Here is a 21,422-nt window from a genome sequence, read left to right as displayed (position 1 = left end):
GTACATGCACAGCCACAGCTGTTTCATTTAGAAGACAGAGCTCACCACAGTCTCCATCAAGCATGGCATCAAGCCAGGAGGGAATACGCGCGCTGACCCAAGAGAGGTGACCCAGTAAAGCATCATTTCTTCACCAGCCCTATGGTACTTGGATGTTGCATTCCCTTGCAAGCCCATGACACTGCACTTGCTCAGTGTTGTGCTGAATTTTGTCTCCCCGGCTTCTGAGCAGCACAAAGAGCCTCCAGTTAGAGATGAGGACAAAGCAGCAGCAGATCCAGAACATGCTGCTTCTCCAGAAACTCCCCGAGAGCCACGGTGACAGAGAACATGCTGCCTGGTGGAGGGAAGAAATGAGGCCCCAGCACCACCGTGCCCAGACCTGGTTCTGCCGTTCCTCTCCCGCTTGCAGCACCGCCGGAGCTGACGCACAACTGCCAGAAAGGTGTCAAAAAGAGGATGAGTAAGAATAGGAGTGAATTTTCAGTTCTGCAGATCCCAAGGCTGGAAGCAAGTCTTACTGGTTTTGGGTGGGGGCATACAGAGAGAAGAGGACTATGCAGCTTCCAGGACGTCAGCTAAGTCAAATATCGGTACTTGGTCCTGGAAGAAGAAGCACTCCCCAACACGAACCATGAGGTGACCACGTCCCTGAGCACCATGACCATGAGGCACGGAGCTCACAATCTGCTAACACAGAGATCAGCCCCATCTTCTGAATTCCTGTGGGGCACTGCTGGGTCACACACTGGTACCAGTGAGGTGGTCACAGCCTCCACTTGGTGGAGACAGCAGCGCAGAAGAACCAAGGGAGAACCTACCACGAGTCAGATCCCCCTCCTGGGCACCTGCACCCATCCCTCTCATGGTGGCTCTGAACACAGTCCCCAGCCTCACGCCATCGCTTTTCTGCGTGAAACAATGCAATTTTACAGTGTTCAAGTGTGGCCTTCCAGGGGTCACCCGCAGTTCCCTCTGCAGGTCCAACCTGCATTTAACATCCATGGCGTGATGTTCCCTGGGAAGAGGACGTTCTTCAAAGCAAGCACTGTTTGCACAGGACAAAAACTTCTCTGAGAAATCAGACCAGAGATTAGCAGAGTGCACAGGCACATCTGGCTTAAACCCCACCTCCTTCCACAGGGTGCATCTAACTTCTTCTCCATCTCTTTGAGCTTTCCCAGGGAACACCAACGTCCTTTACTGTTTAATGTTTTGCCTTTACTGAGTTGTGGAGCTTGGCAATCCAAGAGGCTCTTCCTTGCCAGGGAGAGGAGACAGAAGCCTTGGGATCACAAGGCTCACGCCGTCACTCAATGGCATCCCTGGTTGCTCCTACAGGTGAGGGACTGTTTCACTTTCCACAACAGACTCTATGGATTTTAAACATTAAAGAGGCAAACAAACATTGCACTTGCATGTATCACTCCTCTGACTAAGTAGGCCACGTAGCCAATTACTGTATTACCAGCTCTGCCATCTCACAATGCTCATTTCAACATTGCCGCCTGCTTTGATCATCAGACTTTCATCTTCCGATGACGTTACGTCCACTTTCATGTCAAATACAAGCATGTGAAGGCAGAAGAGATTTAAGGAGGCCTTGATGAATACTCATCGTGGGGAACTGAAAAGGTAGGGGTAAAAATGGGTTCCTGGACCCATTTAGGTCCAGCTTCCCTTGGTCCTACACCCACAATAGTTCATGAAGGCCTGAGGGTGTAGCACGGACGGATGATGCAGCAAGGCAATATGGACAAATGACCAGGCCAGAAGTACAATTTTGGCTATAAAGCTGAGCAGCCTGGATGATGCCTCACCAGCATCAATGCAAGGGCAACGCAAGGAGCTCTTCCAGACCGAAGGACAGAAAGGACACGGCTGACTGTTCACGCCGGTCTCCTCTGCACGCTAACACTACCCATGAAGGCAGCGGCCCCCCTTCCAGCCCGTCTCCTGTGGAAGAAGGACAGGAGGAGAAGAGGGTGCAAACTGAAGAGCTGCAATATGGGGCCGTTTTCATCTTTGGAGAGCGTTTCCTTCTGGCTGTGATAAGCGGAACCGGCAACGACTGAAAGCAAATGGGGCCCGTCAGCTGCTGCAGCCAGAAGAAACTCGCGTTTGCAGTTTGCTTTTTCTGATCTGGAGTAGCATTCTCATAAATAATGAAAGTGACTAAAAGCTACTTAAAAAACACACACTCCTCCCTTACGAAAGAATGAGAAAAAAACCCAATTATAAAAGGACATTTCTTCCAGCTAGGAATAATTTGTCATGTAATTCTCTGAAGACAGCAACAGAAACATGCATGCTCTGTGCTCCCTTTTGAGTGATCTGTGATTGCATATGTACTCAGATGGCTTCTAATGAGGCTATTTTTATAGCACACATCCTGCTGAGCTTTTTGGGAGGGGCAAAGCGAGATCAGTGGAGAATCAGTCTTCAACGTCAGCTCCTGTGTATTTTCTCCTCAAAAGGAGAGGAAAAGGAAACAAATGTGGAGGAGGACATACCGCTCTGAATCAACACCTACAAACAAAGCTCTTCCGCCCCAGCAGCAAACATGGAGCATCTTCAGTTTTTCCTGGACACCACTCAAGCTGGAAGAACCAGAGGTCCATCATTAATGCCTTGGTGACATCAGAATCATAAAATCATAGAATCATAGAATCGTCAGGGTTGGAAAAGACCCTTAAGATCATCGAGTCCAACCGTTATCAGTGATGGTGATATCCAGGTCCCCCTTGGCAGAGCACGCTGTGTGCCCATTTACACTGCTGAAACACACCCTTGTACGGTCCCTGGCACGCTCTTCTGGTCTGCAGGACAAAAGAGGTTCAGAAGAGCACAGTCATGAGGACCACGCAGGGGGCACCTGAAGGAACGTGCTTTGCAGAGCCCACCAGGACAACATCATCAGTCGGATGTTACAACTTGTCTTCTTGAAACCAACGTGCAGTTGGCTCGTCCCATGCCAAATCAAAAGGCCTCAGCTGTCACAAAGGAAAGGAAGCAAAAAATGGGGGAGGCTGAAACTGGGTTCAATTTACAGATGTCTGCCATGGTTTTAAAAGAACCAGAAGGTCCCTGCCATGACTGGAGCTATGGGAAGTAGAATGGACAGAACCGATGTAAATGAACTCTCATTTTACACGGAGATGATGCAAGCAGAGACAGAAAAAGAAAGATGTAAATTGAAAATCTGCTTGTCTGATAAATGGGTTGTGGTGGCTTTCCCACCCCCTCCCCATAGCTCTTCTTTGCTCCCTGGGGCAGCCCAGCTGCATGGGCACTGTGCCTTACACCAGGAGGAGGGAGGTGGAGCGGGTCAGGAAGCAGAGGAGCAGCCTGGTGTCCTTCATCAGGGACATCTCTTTTGCAGACATTACTAGGCAAAAAGATTTTCAAGTTCAGGGTTAAAAGAGAGAAAAGACAGGAGCTATTTTTTCCAGTGTTTCAGCAGAGCACTTTGCTTCTTGTCTCCATGCCTCTTGCCTCAGCTTTCAGATGTTCCCTCACAGACTTGAAAGCCAAAGAGACCAACCTACTCATCCAGCCCAACCTCTGGTGTCACCGCTCGCAGAGCCGCTCCTCTGTCAGAAGCAGCCTGAGCCAGTGCCTCTTCTATAGAGGCTGGCTTGCTTTTGGTGCGTGAAGTGCTGGAGTAACCATCACGTTTCTGGGTCCCTCCTCTGAGCAATTATTTTCCAAAACAGCCACCATACCTCCAGCATGGATTGCTGCCTCCGGCCATTGGTTTGCTGGAAAAGAGATCCTCTTACTGGGAATCTCCTCTCCATAGGAGAGAACAACCTCTTCTGCTGCCTCTTGAATGAAGCAAAGCAAACACACTTTCTTAATGTACACTGTATACACACTAAAACATGCCTTTTAATTCTTGAATCTTTCCACGAACATTTGGGAAGCTGTCCACATTTCGAAGCATGGATACCGAAGCAGGACAAAGTACGCCACCAGCACTCTTAATAACACACAGGGTGGCAGCGCGTGCTGGTGCACGTGTCTGAAACCCAGATTTGCACTTGGTCACGGAGTTGTACAAGGAGTTCGTGGTCATTCGTGTTCCACCAGGAGATTTCCGTTTGCTTCACAATTCCCACTTCCCAAGATGCCACTGCGTATTCTCAAAGCGTGGGTTTAACCTCTGAAAGCAAACATTGTAGGAAAAACCTGTTCACTTATTTTCTGAAGTTATTTTAGGGAATGGGAACTCCTTCCTCCATCAGTGGTAGAGGAGTGAAGACTTGCCGAAGAGCAGAAAAAAAGAAAAAGCTGGTGAGAGCTTCAGGGCATCTTCCATGTCCAACATGCTCTTGTGAACCTCATGATTTAAGGACCTCACGGTCACTGCTACGTTGCCAGTGTTACTTCAAATCTCTGTACTTGTTTTGTCCATGGTCCTATAGGCTGTATCCTTGGTTGATCGGCTGGTTTTCTTCACAAGGCTGGTGGATCCACTCTTTGCCATGCAGGACTTTCTTGAACGCCCTGGTCACTTATAAACTGACCAAAATAAGCTGAAGCTAACCAGGATGAACGCGCAACTCTCGAAGGCTGTGAGGCCCGTGCTCCAAATCAAGCAATGAGACTTGGGGACGTCGCACTAATTGGGCATTTTCTGAGGCAAGAGAAGCAGCCCCGAACCCTGTCCTTATCTGGGACACATTTAAGTTTTCTGCTTTCTCCTCTCAAAATAAACTGAAATCAGAGCATGAGACCACATCCTTCTGCAGGCAGAAGTGTAACAGTAACTGCCATTTAGGTTTTCCTGCAAGAAATTTGCTCAATAAATACCAACATTATTATGGAGTTCATAAATTTAGAAGGCTTTTTAGAAGACAGATGCCTCGAGTAGGATCATTACCTGCCTCTAAGGGCAGCCAGCTCTTAAAAACGGAGGCAACAGCTTTCAAAAACCCCAAAATAATTAATGCAACACTTGGTGGTATGGTGTGGTGCGGTGTCAGTGCTAAAATCTAGGGAGAACAAACAAACAAAGCAGCATACTTAATTTTTGCAACTATCTTGGTCTACTAAAACACACAACCTTTCCCGACAACAAACACCGCTTCAGTTAATGTAAGAGGAATTTAATCGTGCGTTCATTCCTCCAGGGATGCTCGGCAGCTCCAAATCCTTCAGAAAAGGTAAACTACAGGACCAAATCAGGCTGCCTCTCCTCTAGAAATTAAACATTAAAATACAAACCAGAACAATAGTCGAGAGCCACAAAGAATTCCTAAGGTATTAGCAAAACAAATTCCCTACAGTCCTTATTAGGAATATCTTGAGGATGGTTTGAAGAGGGAAGTCTAACCAAATATAAAAAAAATTTGGCTTATCTAACAAAAAACAAACGCGCACTGTTTGCCAAAAGCAAAAGAATTCAGTCAGATAAAAAATGCGACACACAAATGATGCAGGTTAAAAACTAAATTTAAGATGATAATAGAATAGCTGCCAGCGTCTTTAAATTTTCAAGCGTGGAAATGTCAACAGAGACAAAGAAATTCAGGGAAAAACAAAGAGAACAGATTAAGGGTTTATTTATATCGGCGAAAGAGCTTTATGTTGCTTGACTAAGAAATGACTGAGGGGGTGACAACTGCCTGCAAATGCCCACAGGTCCCCCAACACGGCCACGGGAGCCTACGCCGGACCGTGCCATCGACCTGCCGGCGGCAGCGTGGCACAGCACGGCCGCAAGACGAATGGGACAAAATGAGCAACGGGAAAAGACGGACAGAAAAGGAGTCAGGACGTTGGGACTGGGAAAACTCCGCAGCTGGGGAGTGATACAAATGAGGTGGCAGATGTCCTGTCGCTGGAGATACACATGCACTTAACGCAAACAAGCTCTGAGGCTCTACGCCACGATCAGAACAACCCCGAGCTGGGCAGGAGAGGGGGTGACCCAAGGAAAACAATCTCCTGGTAACTCAGCGGGGCAGAGGACATTATAGCCACGATGACTCAGTACTTCACGGCTCCAGAAAGGGACGTTTCTCCACCTCACACCACCTGAAGCCCTCCGAGGCCCTGGCGTTTGGCAAATCGGTGTGGATTACACAGAAAACATGCCGGTCCCACGGGAGCCAGGATGCGTCCGAGCGCTGTTGTCTCTTCGTATGTGCGTATTTGACCTTCTTTCGGGTTTCAAGGAAACCTGCCTGGGTTTGCCACAGCTCCTGCGCTGGTCGCAGTACAGAACTGAACTATCCACTTCTCTTAAATCGGCCAGAGGGGACTTTTGGGGGGGTTTTGTGCTGGTTGGTTTGTTTTTTTCTTTTTGAAGATGGCTGGTGAGAATCCTTCAGAGAGCACCACGGCTTATTAAATACCTTGCCTAATTATTAATAGTTTTCTCTCTTTCTGACGCAGGATGAGTCTGAAGCTCTTCACGCTCTGGGACTGAAAATCCCACAGGCGGCCCTTTAAAGAAAGGGGAAACAATTTAAATCATTTTGCTTCTTGGAAACACTCAGCCCTTGGCCTGTCCCCACGCACATCCCTCTGCGGGGTGTGGAGCCTTCTCCCGAGGTTTGGAGGACCACAACTTCCAGCTTGGGCACGCACGGAGGTCGTCCTCCCTGAACGCTGGGGACCTGGTGAGGCCTGGTCAGCTGGGAGAGGAGCCTGCAGAAGAGCGGGTGCACCCCGGGGCAGACCCTCCCTCGGGTTACAGGCGCTGCTAGGAAGGACGTGTCCGCAAAGGACCGAGCAAGCAACGCGGGGAGGAGAGGGAAAGATGCCACCAGCGAGGCTGGAGAAAGGTGAACTGAGGAGGAAAGTAGGTGCAGCCATTTCTCAATACCTTCTCCTCCAGCTGGAAAGCCACATCTGCTAAGACAGAGACTGAAACGACCAGGCTACCTAAGCACCACGGCTTGGTCTGGCGTATCGGGGAAAACTGCACCATGTCAGAGCTGGGAGACTTCCATGTCCCCGCCTAAAGCACCCACTGGACAGGCTCCTGCCTGCACAGCGCTCTCCCTCCCTTCAGGCCAGCACCACAGAGCCCTTCTGCTGGACCTCCATCTCCAAGAGACCTCCCACCCTTTTTGAGACCTCTACCACAGTGCTGTTAACGCTGCGGTAAAGAGGGGACCCATCTGTGCCCTCACAGCCAGCTCACAACCCCAGAAGGTCTGGGATTTTACCGCCGTTTCGGGAGCGGAGCACGCTTTTCTGCACAGCTACATCTGTGCTGCGAGCGGGTTCCCCGGCTGGTGACAGCCCTGGTGCAGACGGGGGCTGAGCTTCCAGCTGGCTCCGTTCCCTCCGCAAACAGATGCAGTTCCTATATCAGGGTCTGATTTATTCAGCAGGAGTCTCGCACATTAAGCGTAGTTAAGTCTGAAAACAAATCTAATGACTTTAAAATAAATAGCCAACGGAGGACTTGAAACTAAAATTCTTCCTTCCTCTGACACCCACCATATAAACAATAATAATTATATAAAACCGTGTCTAACACATGACTACACAAGGCTCTGGTGACCAAGAAAAGCACACGCTGCTTGTCAGACATAATTGCACATTTGGTTTTTCAATTATTTCTTGTCAAGATCCAGAGCCCACCATCTGAACGCTGACATTAATTATTGGTAAGTAGTTAGTTTTACAATAGCGTTATGGAGACTCCCAACGATTACCCTGGGGTCTGCAGCTCCCGACGATGTTCCCACACTGCGCTCCGGTCCCTCCAAGACGGTCACACAGACTCACACCAGCGAGCGATACCGAACCTGGTCCACCATGTGCAGAAGGAGCTTCAGAAGAAGCTTCAAGAAACTTTCCCGTAGACGGCAGCGAGGCAGCCGATCCCCAGGCAACGTGCCTCGTCCACAAGAGCCCACGTCACTCGCTGATGCCATCTTCCAGTTGAGTCCCTCTGAGCCCCACACGAGCAGCCGACTCTTGGCGACACACTCCAGCAGCTAACTGCCCATCATGCAAGAAGAAATCCTGCCTTTTATTGGCTTTTAATTTGCTGCCTTTTAATTTTGTTGACTGTCTCTTTTTTTCTCGCAAGAGGAAGAAAGAAGTCTCTGATCTACCTTTTCTGGAGTGTTCAAAAACACGCACAGCTTTGTCATGTTGTCTCTTACTTGTCATCTTCTCCAAGGCAAACAGCCATCTCTCTTCTAGCTCCCTTAAATGAAGGGTTTTTTTCTGTGCTTCTAATAATTCTCTTCACTTTTTTAAAATTTCCCATTAATAAGCATTCAGCGAGGTACAGGAACCACACACAAGTTAATAAGGTAGGAGAACAGTGAGTGCTTTCTGCCACCGCTAATTCTCAGCTGCAAACAGCTGCACGCGCTGAACCGTGTTATTTCAAAGGCAGCAGACAGCCCCGATCAGAGCTGTGGGGCTGATAAGATCATAAAAATCCTGTGCCTTCAGAGCTTTTAACATTTACTTGAAACGGAATAAAATCAATTCAATACAATAAATAAATAAAAATAGGATCGACCCAATACTACAGTCACCACATTAAGATCAAACATGCTATAGTAAAAAAAAAAAAAAGTTGCAGAAAGGTAAAGTTGTCCTGGCAACCTTATTTTGCTTATATTTTTTACTGATCTAAATTAATCGTTAAAAGCTTCCTCAATAGTTTGCAATTAGCTTGAGAGTTTCAAGCAGCAGCAACTCTGAAAAACATCCACCTTGTATCTCCGGCCACCAACAGCCTCACAGATCTCATCAAAGCCAAATTTCAACCTTCAGTCACTGACAGAGCTTTCTTGAAATATTAAATTTTTATTCCATTTTATTTTTTTTTAAACAGACTTGGTCATTTTCCTTTTTTTGACCATCTTTTGTTCAATCAGGTAGACGCTGAAGTGGATTTTGCTTCCACTTTTCTACGAGAAAAAAGTGATGGCCAGTCTCACGCTTCTTTTCGATGCCCGTACGAAACAAGAGTGACAACGGAAGGACGTTCTGCCGCCCCGACGGGCGCTGGGGTACCCGTCTCGGGGAAGGCCATCGCTCACGCCCAGGAGGATGCTCAGGCGCTCGGCCCCGAGGGCACCTCCCGCCCGCCCGGGAAGGGAGGACGCCCACAGGGGCACCCCGAAGGCTCAGCTCCCACCTGGAGAATGCACTCACCCACCTGCTCTGCAAAACCCTCTGGCGAGAGCTACAAAACTGAGTTAAAAGACAGAATAAAGAATTTAGGGGAAGGAAGTGATGCCTGGCTCCTTTCCCCTTGCTCCTCAGCCTACGCCCAGTTTTCCTTCCAACGCTTCGTTCAGGCTAACTGCCAGCGTCCCGAGAGCGAGCACTGCTGGGCCGCGCTGACGAGCCACCCCAAAACTGGCAAAAGAGAAGTTTTCCTCTGCGTAAGACACCCGACGCCGGCTGAAACCTGCCTGCCCACCCTTCCAACCCTGCCGAGCCCAGCCCCGCGGGCACCCCAGAGGCGTTCAGTGCAGGGCAGTGCCAAGCTGCCGGTAGTGAGGGTATTTCATTGTGAAACGCCGAGCGGCAGAGCCGGGGCACCGGGCAGGGAGCGCGGCTGTTGCGGTGGGGAGCGCTCGGTGCACGTTCAGCAGCAGGAGGTGAGGGGAGGACCCGCGCAGCAGCGCTTCAGAAGAACGGCGTGGGGTTTTCACGTGGAAGGATGTGTTTCACCTGATGGGTAAAACTTCAGCAGCGCTTTCAAGTCTCCAGAGGGAACAGGAGGGTGTTCTGGCATACGTTAGCGGAGAGATGGTATCGCTGGCAGTGCAAAGGGGAGGACTTGAAACACAGCTGGAGCTGTGAGGGAGGCAGGCAGCGCTGGAGGGCAGCGCTGGTGCTCGCTGCTTCGCTGCCGAGGGCTGTGGGTGCCCAGAGCAAAGCCTTGTGTCCGGCAGCGGCAACCAGCAAACCTCGCCTGGGTGCACCAGCAGCGGTCTCGCTCCGCGCAGATCACAACAACGCGGAGACAGTGGCTTCTGCCACACCATCGCAGCTTCACTGCTTGTGCCCCTGCGGCGTCCAGGGGCTGCTCACGGCGCTGTGCCCCCTCGCCGAGGAAGGGGCAGGTGATGCTGATGGAGATGATGCCAGGACAGGGTGCAGCCCCCCCTACCATGCTGACTTTTTTCCGCAGCAGCCCAACCGGCTCCAGTTTTCTGTTGTCTGTCTGCCTCCATGCTGATGTAACCCAGAAATGTGCCGAGGTGCTCGGCAGTCCCCTCAACGAGCTGCGCATCGTCCCACCACGTGATGGCACCTCCCTGACTTTCCTACCATCTTCTCCAACTCTCGTGGATGTTTCTGTGCTCCGCTGCAGCCCGCTCCCCTTCCTGGGCCACGCGCTCCCCTCCCTGGTGCATCTTAGCATCGCCCCCATTTCCAGCCTGGCATCTCTAATCGCCTACATCTCCACCTGTTTTTACCACAAAACCTTTTAAACCTGGGAGATGAGTTTGCCAGTTTGCTCATGGATGGGTGACAACCGGGAACCAGCTTCGAGCACGCACGGGACCAGGTAAATCCGACTGTCACTGAAGCCCTGCTTCGCTCCCAGCTCCCATCACCTCCCCAGCACATCAACGCTGCTCTGCAGACGAAACCCAGCTAAAAGGGATTTGTGCCTGCTGCCCCTTCTTCCATGCTTTCACAGCTCTGGACTGACTCCACCGGACACAGATGTTGGATGGTGGATGTTGCAGGAGACTTTTCCAGCAGGTCCCCCTGACCGCTGGAAGCACCCGTGCGAGTATCACGCACCCACCAGGGAAACGCAGCCATCTTGGATGGGGGCAAGCCACTGCGCACCCGATGCTGTTGGGTTTTGGGGGCTGCTTTGGTAACCCCAGCGCTGGTGCAGCTCAGCCAGGGCTGGACATTCCCCATCACCTGGCTCAGCCCTGGCTGCCGGCTGCTCCTCCGGGGGTGGAGAGGGACCGAGGAGCACCATCTTTAGTGCTTTCTAGCACGCCCAGCAAGGTAAGATGCCCTACAGCATCAGCAGGAGATGGAGAGCCCACAGCACAGGGCAGACCCAGGCTCATCACCTCCCTCTTCTTTGTGCTGGGCTTTCCTCCTGCCGCTCACGCTGGGGCTGCGCACCGCCTTCCCGCACCGCGCAGGGATCCCGGGACACGCCAGCTGGGGGCTGCCGTACGCCCCAGACACCCCGCACACCGGGGGTGGCAGCAAATGGGACGCCTGGAGTAGAGTCCCCTGCGTGGGACCTGACGTGTCCTGTACCCACCAGAGCGGGTGGGGCAGGGACAGCCCTTAGCGGGATCAGAGCGGGCTGGGGGACACCCCCCTCCTCTCCTCTTGCATGGGAGCAGGGGAATCTGCTCCCAGCCGCCGCAGCACAGCCCAAGGTCTCCATCTGAGAACCTCAGCCTGCGATGGTCTTTGCACCGCGGTGTGGGCACGGGGCTGGGGGGACTCACCCGTACCACCCCGCACTGCATGCAAACCACTCTCCATGCAGCCCCCAAGGCCAAACCAATCCCTCTTCCATCTGTCTTTTTAGCAAAATCCAAAAATGGGTGTACGGACACTGCGCTCTGACAGCTCCCAACTCATCCCTCTCCTACGGTCGCCCTTCGCCCCCCATCTCCGAGACGGACAGCCGCAGCCGAGCAGAGCCACATCTGCCCACCGCATCCCACCCCAGCAGAGAAAACCTTCCACCTACCTGCTGGAAGAGCTCCTCCGCCCACTGCTGTTGCTCTCGTCGGCCTAAGGGGGCAAAAGACACACAAAAAAAAGGCTGTTTAGGTTAAGAAAGGCAAGGCGGCCCTCCAAACTCTCCTTGTTAGCATGCTGCACCCAAAATACCTCTTTTTTTTCCATTCCGAGTTACACACACGCCCCGTGCTCAGTGTCGGTGGGACACGTCGTGCACTGAAACCCAGGTTTCAGGAGGCCCAGGCAGGATTTCAGACCCAGCCCTGCCACAGAGGCGACTTTCTGAGTTGATTCCCTCCAGTTGCTCTCGTGCAATTATTTTATTGCACTTCACCAAAGTTTAAAGTAACGATCCCTCCTATGCAAAAATATGCAATTTGCAGGAGGGAAATAAGGCAGAAATTCACTGCTGTGTCCAGGCTGAGATGGCCTTGCTCCCGGATTAGAGGGGCAGGTCCAGCGCACCTCCCTTCGTTAGCGAGGAATTGCCTAATTGAGCCCCCCCGGGCCGTGGGAAGGGGCTGAGCAGGGAGCAACGAGGGTCTCCTCCTTTTTGCCTCCTTCCCCTGGCTCTCTGATGAGAGGCTTCCTTGGAAAGACAATATTATTCCAAACCCAGAAATTTTATTTCTGAATTTGTGCAAATACAAGTTAAAAAATATTAGCTGCATTTCACATTTTGTGCAAATGGCAGAAACAGGCAATTCATGTGCAGCAGGATGGGGGCTAGCCAACGATTTCGATAAAATAAACCCTTTTTTAATTTAAATGCTAATGCACTGAATTAAAATTTAATAACTGAGGAAATTGAAAAGCCGAGCAGGAATATTGGAAATAAATCCAAGCAGAAACAGCTGAAATTAAAAATTCTAGAGAGTGGGAGGATAGCAGCTAAGCTGTCTTATATGATTACACTTTTTTTCTTTTTTTTTTTTTTTTTTAGAACGAAGGGGGGAAGGAAAAAAAAATCCTATCTTTGGCTGGCTGTAGGGCAGTAAATCGAGAGTGCTGTGATTTATTGCTCAATTTTCCTGAGGGAAAAAGGCTTTCTTTCATGCTGAAATATTTCATAAATTTCAAGCCAGCATAAATTCTTAATTTAAAAGTTATGGAGGTCACATTTAGTGCACTGGTGCAATTCTGAAATCTTAAAGGAATAGCAACCAAAAATTGCAATTTGATTTTATTTTTTTAATTCTGCGTGTGAAATTTTGTTCAAAGAGATTCTCTGAGCTACGTAAAGCAGGAACACGTTCCTGGCTTCTGAAGGTTTAAGAAATCCACTGGAAATGAAGAGATAAAAATCTAATTCAATTACAAAAAGGCATTTTTTATTATTATTATTATTATTGTTAGCCACTTGAGGAATTTCTGTTAAAAAATTTCCTCCCTCCATTGCCTGGGAAAAGCCAGAAGGGAGGAGCTGACAATGTAATTGCTTCTGTTAGATCTCCAATCTTTTGTGAGCACTGATATGTTCATTTGTTATACAGCTGTTCAGCTACAGAAAGGATGTCAGAGCACCCATAATTCAAAGCAATCAATCAAAAATTAATGATTTGTCATGCTTACACAATGAAAAAAAGAAAAAAAAAAAAAAGCTTTATGGGTTCCTGCAACTGGTAGATTGCTCAAACCTTCAGGGCATTTTCTGGAAGATTAGATCTGTGTGTACAAAAAAAAAAGGGGGAAAAAAAAAGGGAAAAGGAGACAATATACAGGCAGGGCAGCACCCTTGTGGGGTGCTGGGGCATCGGTGTTAGCCGAGATCCCCTAGGGATGGGGAACACGGCAGTTCCCCTCCGCTTCAAGCTTTCTGCACAACCCAACCTCGCAAGCCACCCCGCCAGCCACATTCCCCAACCGCAGAGAAATCGCCCAGGCTCCTGCAATTATAATTCCACACGAAAAACGCCCGCTGAATATAAAGGTCGCCTGGACGAGCGCTCGTGAAAGCCGCAAAATACAGACGCCAAAGTTAAAGGCACAGCCCCGACTCTGCCGTCACATCACCTGCGGGACCACGCCGGCCACAGCACCAAGTATTACCTAAATATTACCAAAAATTAAAATATTTCAGTTTAGGAAGCACGTAGCCAACCTCAACTTTGGAAAACTGTCTGAGATTGCAAAGTTACTCATCCTCCATGTAAGCAAGAACTTCTTTACATATAAATTCATTTTGGGACCACGTCGTGCAGGGATCGTGCTCCCGATATGAAGCACACCAATGTCCCGATGCCGTATTTTACTCCCGGTTATGCACACGTGATGGCTGGTGCCTCTGGTGTGATTTACCACGCAACCTAACGCAAGCATTACTCTGTGAAGTTTCATGCATGTAATTCATTTTATGTTCCTTCTCATATTTGTATGTGGAGTTAAGTGAATGAATTGCTGGAAATAAATGACGTGGTGACTGCAGCCTCTGTGATTCCCAACCGTCACCAACCGACTGCACGGCACCTTCCACGGCCAATACACAATTTTATTATTTACTTCTTTTCTTGCTTACCTTCCCCGTTCTGTGTCTGTCTGCCCTGCCTCATTTCCCCTTTCTGTTTTTTTTTTTAAATTCTTTTTTATAATGCCATTTTTTTGCTTTTTGACCTCTTTTCATGAGCAATTCATGGACTCCCCTCTCTCAGGACGTAGCACACACCAGTGCAAAGGACAAGACGTGCATGAAGAGCACAGAACGGGAGGTGCAATGGTGTGACCCCACCAGCGTTAGGGAGTTTATTTTTAAAAGAAAAAAAGAAAAAAAAGGAACCACGAGAGGTAAGAGCTCTCACTCTAGATGGTTTCACATCAGCCTAGATGCTCTTGGAGAGGAGGCATCTCCTGGGCATCTCCCATGGGGGAAACACTCAAGAACCACCGACAGACACGGACAGAGCTGGCGCAGTTGTTTTTGCGCTGCTGCAAGCCCACGGCTGACAACTTAGTTTGGATCCATTAGACCTAAACAGCAAGCCAAGTCTGAATGAAACCAGATCTAGATGTCTTAAAGGTTTCTGGATGCTTAAATAAGCCCGACCTCGCCAAAGGTGCCACCAGGAGACACCTTCATGCACTGCTCCAGTTTCCAAACACGCAATTAACTGGCAAAATTTCTGTGCCAGCAATTCGTCTTGGTTACAAACTCTTTAGGAACAGCTCGGTTTAGTTCAGCACTTGTGCAGTGCCAAGCACAGCTTATCCCAGCCCATCCTAAGGCTGCAAGATGATTTAATCAGAAGTCACCACCACACACTACCCGAGACCACGGCGTGTCCAGCCAAAGCACAGGAAGGTAATTTCCTCTGACTGTGCACGGCATGCGAAGGTGAAAAAGCGTAATAAAGGAGTGCCATGGTGTTCTCCTCAAACTTTGCAAAATAAACACAAATACAAGCTTAACAGAAAGGAAATATTTCAGCAAAGTGTATGGAAGTTGACCTAAGTGAGCCATTTGATGTCCCTCAGCTCTCCATGGAAGGAGGCAGGGCCACCATGGCGTGATGCCCAGGACCCTGTTAGGCAGCTCCAACCCTCAGCAACCGCAAAGCAAATCTCAAAAATAACCTCGACACCAAAGACCGACGGACTCAAACGGGTGGACGTGCCTTTGGCGCCTGGCCTGGTGGCAGCACCCGCTGTGCGGTGGGATGGGGCCGCCCGAAGAACCGGCCGTCGCACCCGGCTCGACCCCGCGGGAGCAGCCCGGGCAACGGCCACCTCAGTGTTCAGCAGAACATCCCCAGCCTGCCACCGCACCCGCCAGCCGACCTCCTCCTCTCCCGCTCCGCTCAGGGCTCACCTGCAGCACGGGGAAAAACTGGGCAATGCATACACGTATTTTTTCAAACCTGGCTGAACTAAGCTTTTTTCCTTTTATTTTGCCGTAAGCCCATTTGGAATCAAACATGAAGGGATGATGCCTTTTGCAGGCCATGCTATTAATCCATTTAAAATAAAACATCACATTTAAATTCTAAAAAGTGGTATTTAAGGACTACAAATATCCTAAGCAAGTCGAAGCGGTGAATTGCTGGAAGTAACCATTTAACCGCCAGCAACCAGAATGTGCCGAAATGGGTCAGAGCCACTTTCGACAAAGTAACGTCTTTGGGAAGGGCGAAGAGAAATCTCCTGCGCACCAGTTTACCCAGGTAATTTAATTCGGTGACTTCTTCATTTATAATTGAAAAAGCAGAGGAGCAGAGTTTGCATCTGCCTGCCAGTCGGCGAGCAGGGCAGGACGGACGCGGGGCTCTGAAACACAGGCTAGGTAATTAGTCATACAATCTCTCACGTAAAATAATTTACAATTCAAAATATGATTCCCTAAAGCTGCTTTTGTACGTATCGGGTACGTTTAAGGTAGTTTTGTTTAACTAATGCTAATAAATATCTATTAAATTAAAATGCACAAAAGCAGAATGTGGTTTCTGGCCATATGCTCCTCGACTCAAGTCGTAAGCGAAAAGTAAATCATGTGATAAATAAGAAATGTATCAGTCAACATCTCCTAACAGGATAAAGTGTCAAAAATTAGGAGTCCAAGCAGATGTATAACTGACCTGAGAAACGCGTGTTTATAGAAAGGGCTACACTATATTGGGAAAAAACCCCAACATTTTAACAGTTACAGCAAAACAACAAAATAACTAAAAACCATAAAAATGTTAAATGAGATTTCGGAAGATTTAAGCACGGGCTTTCCGCCTGATCACTTAAATGATGATTAAAAACAATTATTCAAATCGCTTGGATTTGCATCCACATACACCACGCTCAGATCCGCTCCCACGGGCGTGACGCCCAACGCGGGACCGGGGTGCCAGGACCCCCCCATCCGCCACCGCCAAAGCCCTCCCCAGGGGGAAAAAGGTTTTAAATCCATTTATTCATCCGTACACAGCCACCCCCCATGATTTGCCTCCGAACTTCATCCCGGCTCTGCCGAGGGAGATGCCCCTAATTCTGCCCAGGGTTTTCAGGAGGAGCAGAAGCCGCTCGCCCCAGCTCCTCCCCCAGAGCAGGGAAAAATCAGATTTACTCTGCAGATGCTTTGTAAAAGGGCTGAATTGTTTGTTTTACCTGAGGAAAAAAAGAAAAAAAAAACCCAAACCCCACAACCTACTTTCCCTGAATGCCTTCCCAAAGACAGCTGAATAATTTCTGGTGAAACACAAAACACACGTAGTTTAGAAACGAGCCAGCAGCACCCAGCGTGGAAAATTTCACCCCAAATAATTAAAATTTGGCAATGGGAGAAGCAACTGAAAACAGGTCTCACAAAGGAATGTGCCATAAAAATAACTGCAGGCCTGCCTACCTGCGCTGTCTGTTATTATTAACTTCAGAGCAACAGAAAATGCAGGAAGTGCTTTTTTTTTTTTTGCCTTTTTTTTAAACAAAGGGCAAGACATTGGCAGTTTCTTATTTAATTTTCATTAAAGAGGGAAAAAAAAAAACAAAAACAAAAACAATAAAAAACCACCAAGAAGCCCTGCACCGCACCAAAACATCTGCAGAGCACAAGGACCCATAAATACGCCCGTGCCCCCTTTTTTTTTTGATCTTTGCTTCCTCCTGCCAATACAGGGGATGCGAAGGAAACCCAACGCCCTGGCTTTTGCGTGGCACCGCAGGCCCCTACGTCACCCCCTCGGCATTCTTCTCATCCCCCGAGCTCAGCGATGTCCCTCGAAGTTTATAAAGAGCACGGAGCAACGCTGAGCCCATGGGTGAGCTGAGCAGGACCCGCGCTCGGGCGCTGCCCGGAGCCAGGGCATCCCCTGCACAAAGGAAAATTGGACTCAATGATCCTTGTGGGTCCCTTCCAACTCGGGACTTTCTATGGTTCTATGAAAACGATCTCCGATGCTTTAGGCTGCTGCGGCTTCTCCCGTCCTCATCCTCTGCCTTTGCAGATCCGTAAGGGCAGCTTCCGAAAGGGATGAATTTTCCACCCGGGAACAAGTAAGTTCCTTGGGCTGGAGGAATGCGCTGCCTATTTCCTCAGCTGCAGCTTCCCCTCAAGAAACAACCAAAATAATAATAATAAAAAAAAATATCTGCAAGGAGGAAATCTGAGCTCTACCCAAGGCATCTTCTCTGGTCCTGCGGCAGAGCTGAGCCCCAGGAGCGAGGGTCCCCCGTCCCCCCATGCCCATCGCGGGGTCTGCAAACATCCTGCCATCCTGGCTGTGGGGCAAAACCGCCGCGACGCAGGTTGGGGATGATGGCGGCAGCTTCAAAAAATAGTAGCGTCAAAATTATTTGTGAGCATCGGGGGAATTTTGCCCTTTCACTCAGCTGCAGCCTTGCCGCCATGGGACAAAACAGCGCGCGAATGGGCTGAGGTCAATGCTTCTTCCTGCGGCAGGGGGGAAAACCCGACAGTAAAAAAAAAAAAAAATCTGAGATTTTTGAACCCTCCGAGATGAGAATAGCCGAGTGTTTTCTACCTGAGGTCATCAGAAGAAAAAGGCAGCGACTCCCATCCTGGCTGCAGAAGCGCACGCGGCTGCTGCCAAGCCAGCGATGAGCTTTCCAACAGGCGAGAAGGACGACGGAGGCGCTGACGACGGGTGTGAACCAAACCGGCCAGGGACACACGCGGGTGATGCTCAACACCTCCACTGCTGGAGCATGGGGACGCCTGAGACGCGGTGGTACCAAAGGCCCACGGACCACCCATCGGTGTGAAGACCAATGATCTCGTTTGGGCTCTAACATAGCGTACAGGAAAGTCTCCAGCGTGAGAGGAAGGTGCTCCTTACTCCCAGACATAGGCATTACTTAAACCCAGCTTTAGAAAGTCTTATTCTGATGTTGAGGTTTCCCAGGTTCACTCATGGGAAGGCGCCGAGGTGACTGTGACCTCCGGGGACATGACCTGTCCCCAGTGTCCCCAGGTCGGGCAGAGGCAGCATCCCGATGCTCGGCATGTGGGGACACGGGGAGCTCGTCATTCCCCACGCGGCTGCTCTGAAGCCCCATGTCTGGAGCGTCTTTGAGCAGAGCAAAATTCACGAGGTTTATTGAGCAGCCACCTCACCCACACGAGCACCTCCACCACATTTACACATGCAAAAAAATGCCTGTTGGAGACGGTTGCTCAGCCTAAAAAGAAGTAAGAGCGGTTTCTAGATAGGAAAACAGCATCACCCAAGCTTGGCCAGGCCCCTGGCCATATCCCCTTCTTGCTGGTGGCCAACCTCCCAAAGAGGACGCGTGCCAAGAAGACCTTAAGCCAGCAAACACCATCACCGCGGGCAATGGTGCTGCAGGATCACAGAGCTTGGGCAAGGGCACCCAGGACCTTCCACCACAAGAGAGCATTACAGCTGCAGAGGAGACGCGCTCACCCCCCGTCCGGCCGCCCCAGGTGAAGCCCGGGGTCTCCTCCAGTCCCACCACGGAGGAGCGGCGTGACCCCCCTCTCCCGGTGCCCATCCCTGCGGTACCGGGGATAACTAACAGCTGACGATATTTCTCACCGCTCACCTTCCCGCTGGTTCCCAGTCGCCGCGAAGCCGCTAGGTGCCTCCCCAATGCTAATTAGTAACAAGCCCTGACGACAGAACCAGCTGGCAGGTTGATCAGCCCGACGCAAAGGTCAGGCCTGAGCACAGGGTTTCACTGGAAAAGCCGAGGCGGGAATGATCCCCTCCGCTCTTGTAGTTTCACTTCTGACTTCACCCGGGGGCCCTCTCTACGCCGATTTCAGTTCTCTTTGTATTGGCAGGAGAATTATTTTTCTTTTAACCTCTTTTTTTTTTTTGGTTTTTTTTTTTTGCTTGGTCTTGCAAAGGGCGGGACTGGGTTTGCTCAAACTTCTCCCCAAACTCTTATTGGGGGCAGAGAAAGTTGCAGCACAGAGGTAAAAATTCTAAGTAGGCAAATAATAATAAAAAATTCATGATTAAAATCTAGGAATTATTCTCATTCAGTTTCATTGTATTTACTTCTTGCTCACTGTTTATTATCTTCCCATTTCATAATCTTAATTTAATAACTTGGGCATGTTGCCTGCATCTGCCCAATTTCCGAGCTGTCTCAGTAACTCATAATTACATGTTCTTCTAAAAAGTTTCAAGCTGAAAAGGTCGAATTCCTGCTGGAGCAGGCAGACACGGGGTTTCGCTAACCAGGAGAGCCGTGCAAACACCAAAATCAGCGAGGCAGTGAAAAAACCCATCACGAAATCACCACCAGCCCGGCCGGGCGCTGAGCCACGCCAGCGCTCTTCCCTCTTGACATGGAAAAAATTGCCTTTGAAGGACCCCAGGTTTTCGTGTCACCTACCATTCGCTTCGCCTCCCGATACTGCAGATAGTCGCAGACATGTTTAAGGGCTGCAAGCAGTTGCCTTTGAGTCGAGGGAATATTCATATGAGTAATTTTATGAACTTGCTGAAAGTACTGGCAGAATCTGTGCTTTGAATTTCAATTTTTCTCCCGTGGCAGCCCAGGGAACTTCAAGTAGCACATGCTCGCAGAAGTAGACCGTAGAAAGGGAACATTAAATAAATTTTAACCTAAAACTACAAATGTTCAAACAAGTATTAAAAAGCTTCAGCCTGACATACCTTTTTTTTTTTTCCCCCAAAACAGTCATGAAATTAAAATTATGAATTAAATCAATGCAGCAAATCGGTCTGGATTTAAAGAGTTACTCCTTGATTATAAGCAACTGGAAAGTAATCAAAATATTTTTTCCATCTCCTGTTGCTCAGTGCTCTCCTTACTCCATCGTTTACGAAAAAAATAATCAAATTGAGGGTGAAGAGGAGAAAAGGCATTACTGATTACTTCTGAACTCTCATATTATAAAAGCTAGAAAATAAGAGTGACCGGGCAAAACAACAGAATTATCTGCATCAAGCAGTTGTTTACAGATGGTATGAGTTTCCCAGCAAAAGAAACAGCTGGAAATATTTTTAAAGAATAAATGTATATGGAATGAAACCTTGGGGGGGAAGGAGGGGATTATTATTTTTTACTTGGGGGGAAAAAAAAAAGTGGAGAAGGAGCCATGCGATAGCATTTCAGAAATCCACCCATTTTTCCAGGTTTCCAATTTCACAGGAAACTCTCAGGAAATCAATTTTTAAAAAAATCCCGTTACAGGCACTTTTCCAAGTTGATAAAACAAACATATCTAACAAGCTACGAGCGCACATGGAAAAAAAAAATTAAAATAGGACTTATTTATACACGGAATCCCACACATTTTACTACAGAAGTGCCGTTAAACACATTTTGTTCAGGCGTTTGTGAGCAGGCACATCTCCTGGCTGTGCGTAGGCAGGCTTTGCTTTGAAATGCCACGTCTGATGGGGCTGCGATGGCTTCCCACCGCACGGGTTACCCCCACGGCAGGAACCACCAAGAGCCATCCACCTGCAGAGACCCAGCCCTTCCCCGCTGGGGCCGATACGACACGGTGGGAAAGACCTCAAAGTTGAGTTCAAGATGAACCACCTCGCAAGCGGAGCGGGTTGGGAGCACGTGCACGGGCAATCACCACGGCTCAGCTGATGGGAGGCAACCTGAGAAACCATTGCATCTCCACTGCACATGGAAGAACTTGGCAGAAGTTGACCGGGAACAGTTTAATCTACCCCAAAATAAGCCTCTGTGCAATCACAGCAAGAGCAGGGGTTTGCCATGGTTGGAGACGTGCGGCGGGGAGCACAGCCTCCCAGGCAGTCCCAGTGTGGAGGTGGTGGTCATAGAGCTCAGCATGGTTT

The 21,422-nt window shown here is 49.3% G+C and overlaps 1 protein-coding gene across 7 annotated transcripts in view; it reads right to left on the bottom strand.

Moving 5' to 3' along the window:
• ZNF618 (zinc finger protein 618) overlaps positions 1-21,422 on the bottom strand; it is a 166,553-nt gene that overhangs the window by 85,341 nt on the left and 59,790 nt on the right. For 6 of the 7 annotated variants that reach the window (XM_082327481.1, XM_082327474.1, XM_082327478.1 and 3 more), the window contains exon 2: positions 11,681-11,724. In XM_082327481.1, coding sequence (XP_082183607.1) covers positions 11,681-11,724 — 44 coding nt within the window. Of the gene's footprint in view, positions 1-11,680; positions 11,725-11,823; positions 11,937-21,422 lie in introns of all 7 variants that reach the window. The other variant, XM_082327476.1, reaches the window with a different exon arrangement.

This window comes from Platalea leucorodia, assembly GCF_965183815.1.
Source record: "Platalea leucorodia genome assembly, chromosome: 15".
Taxonomy (NCBI): Eukaryota; Metazoa; Chordata; class Aves; order Pelecaniformes; family Threskiornithidae; genus Platalea; species Platalea leucorodia.
Note: the sequence above shows the minus strand (reverse complement) of the source record. Positions and strands in the feature narration are given on the sequence as shown.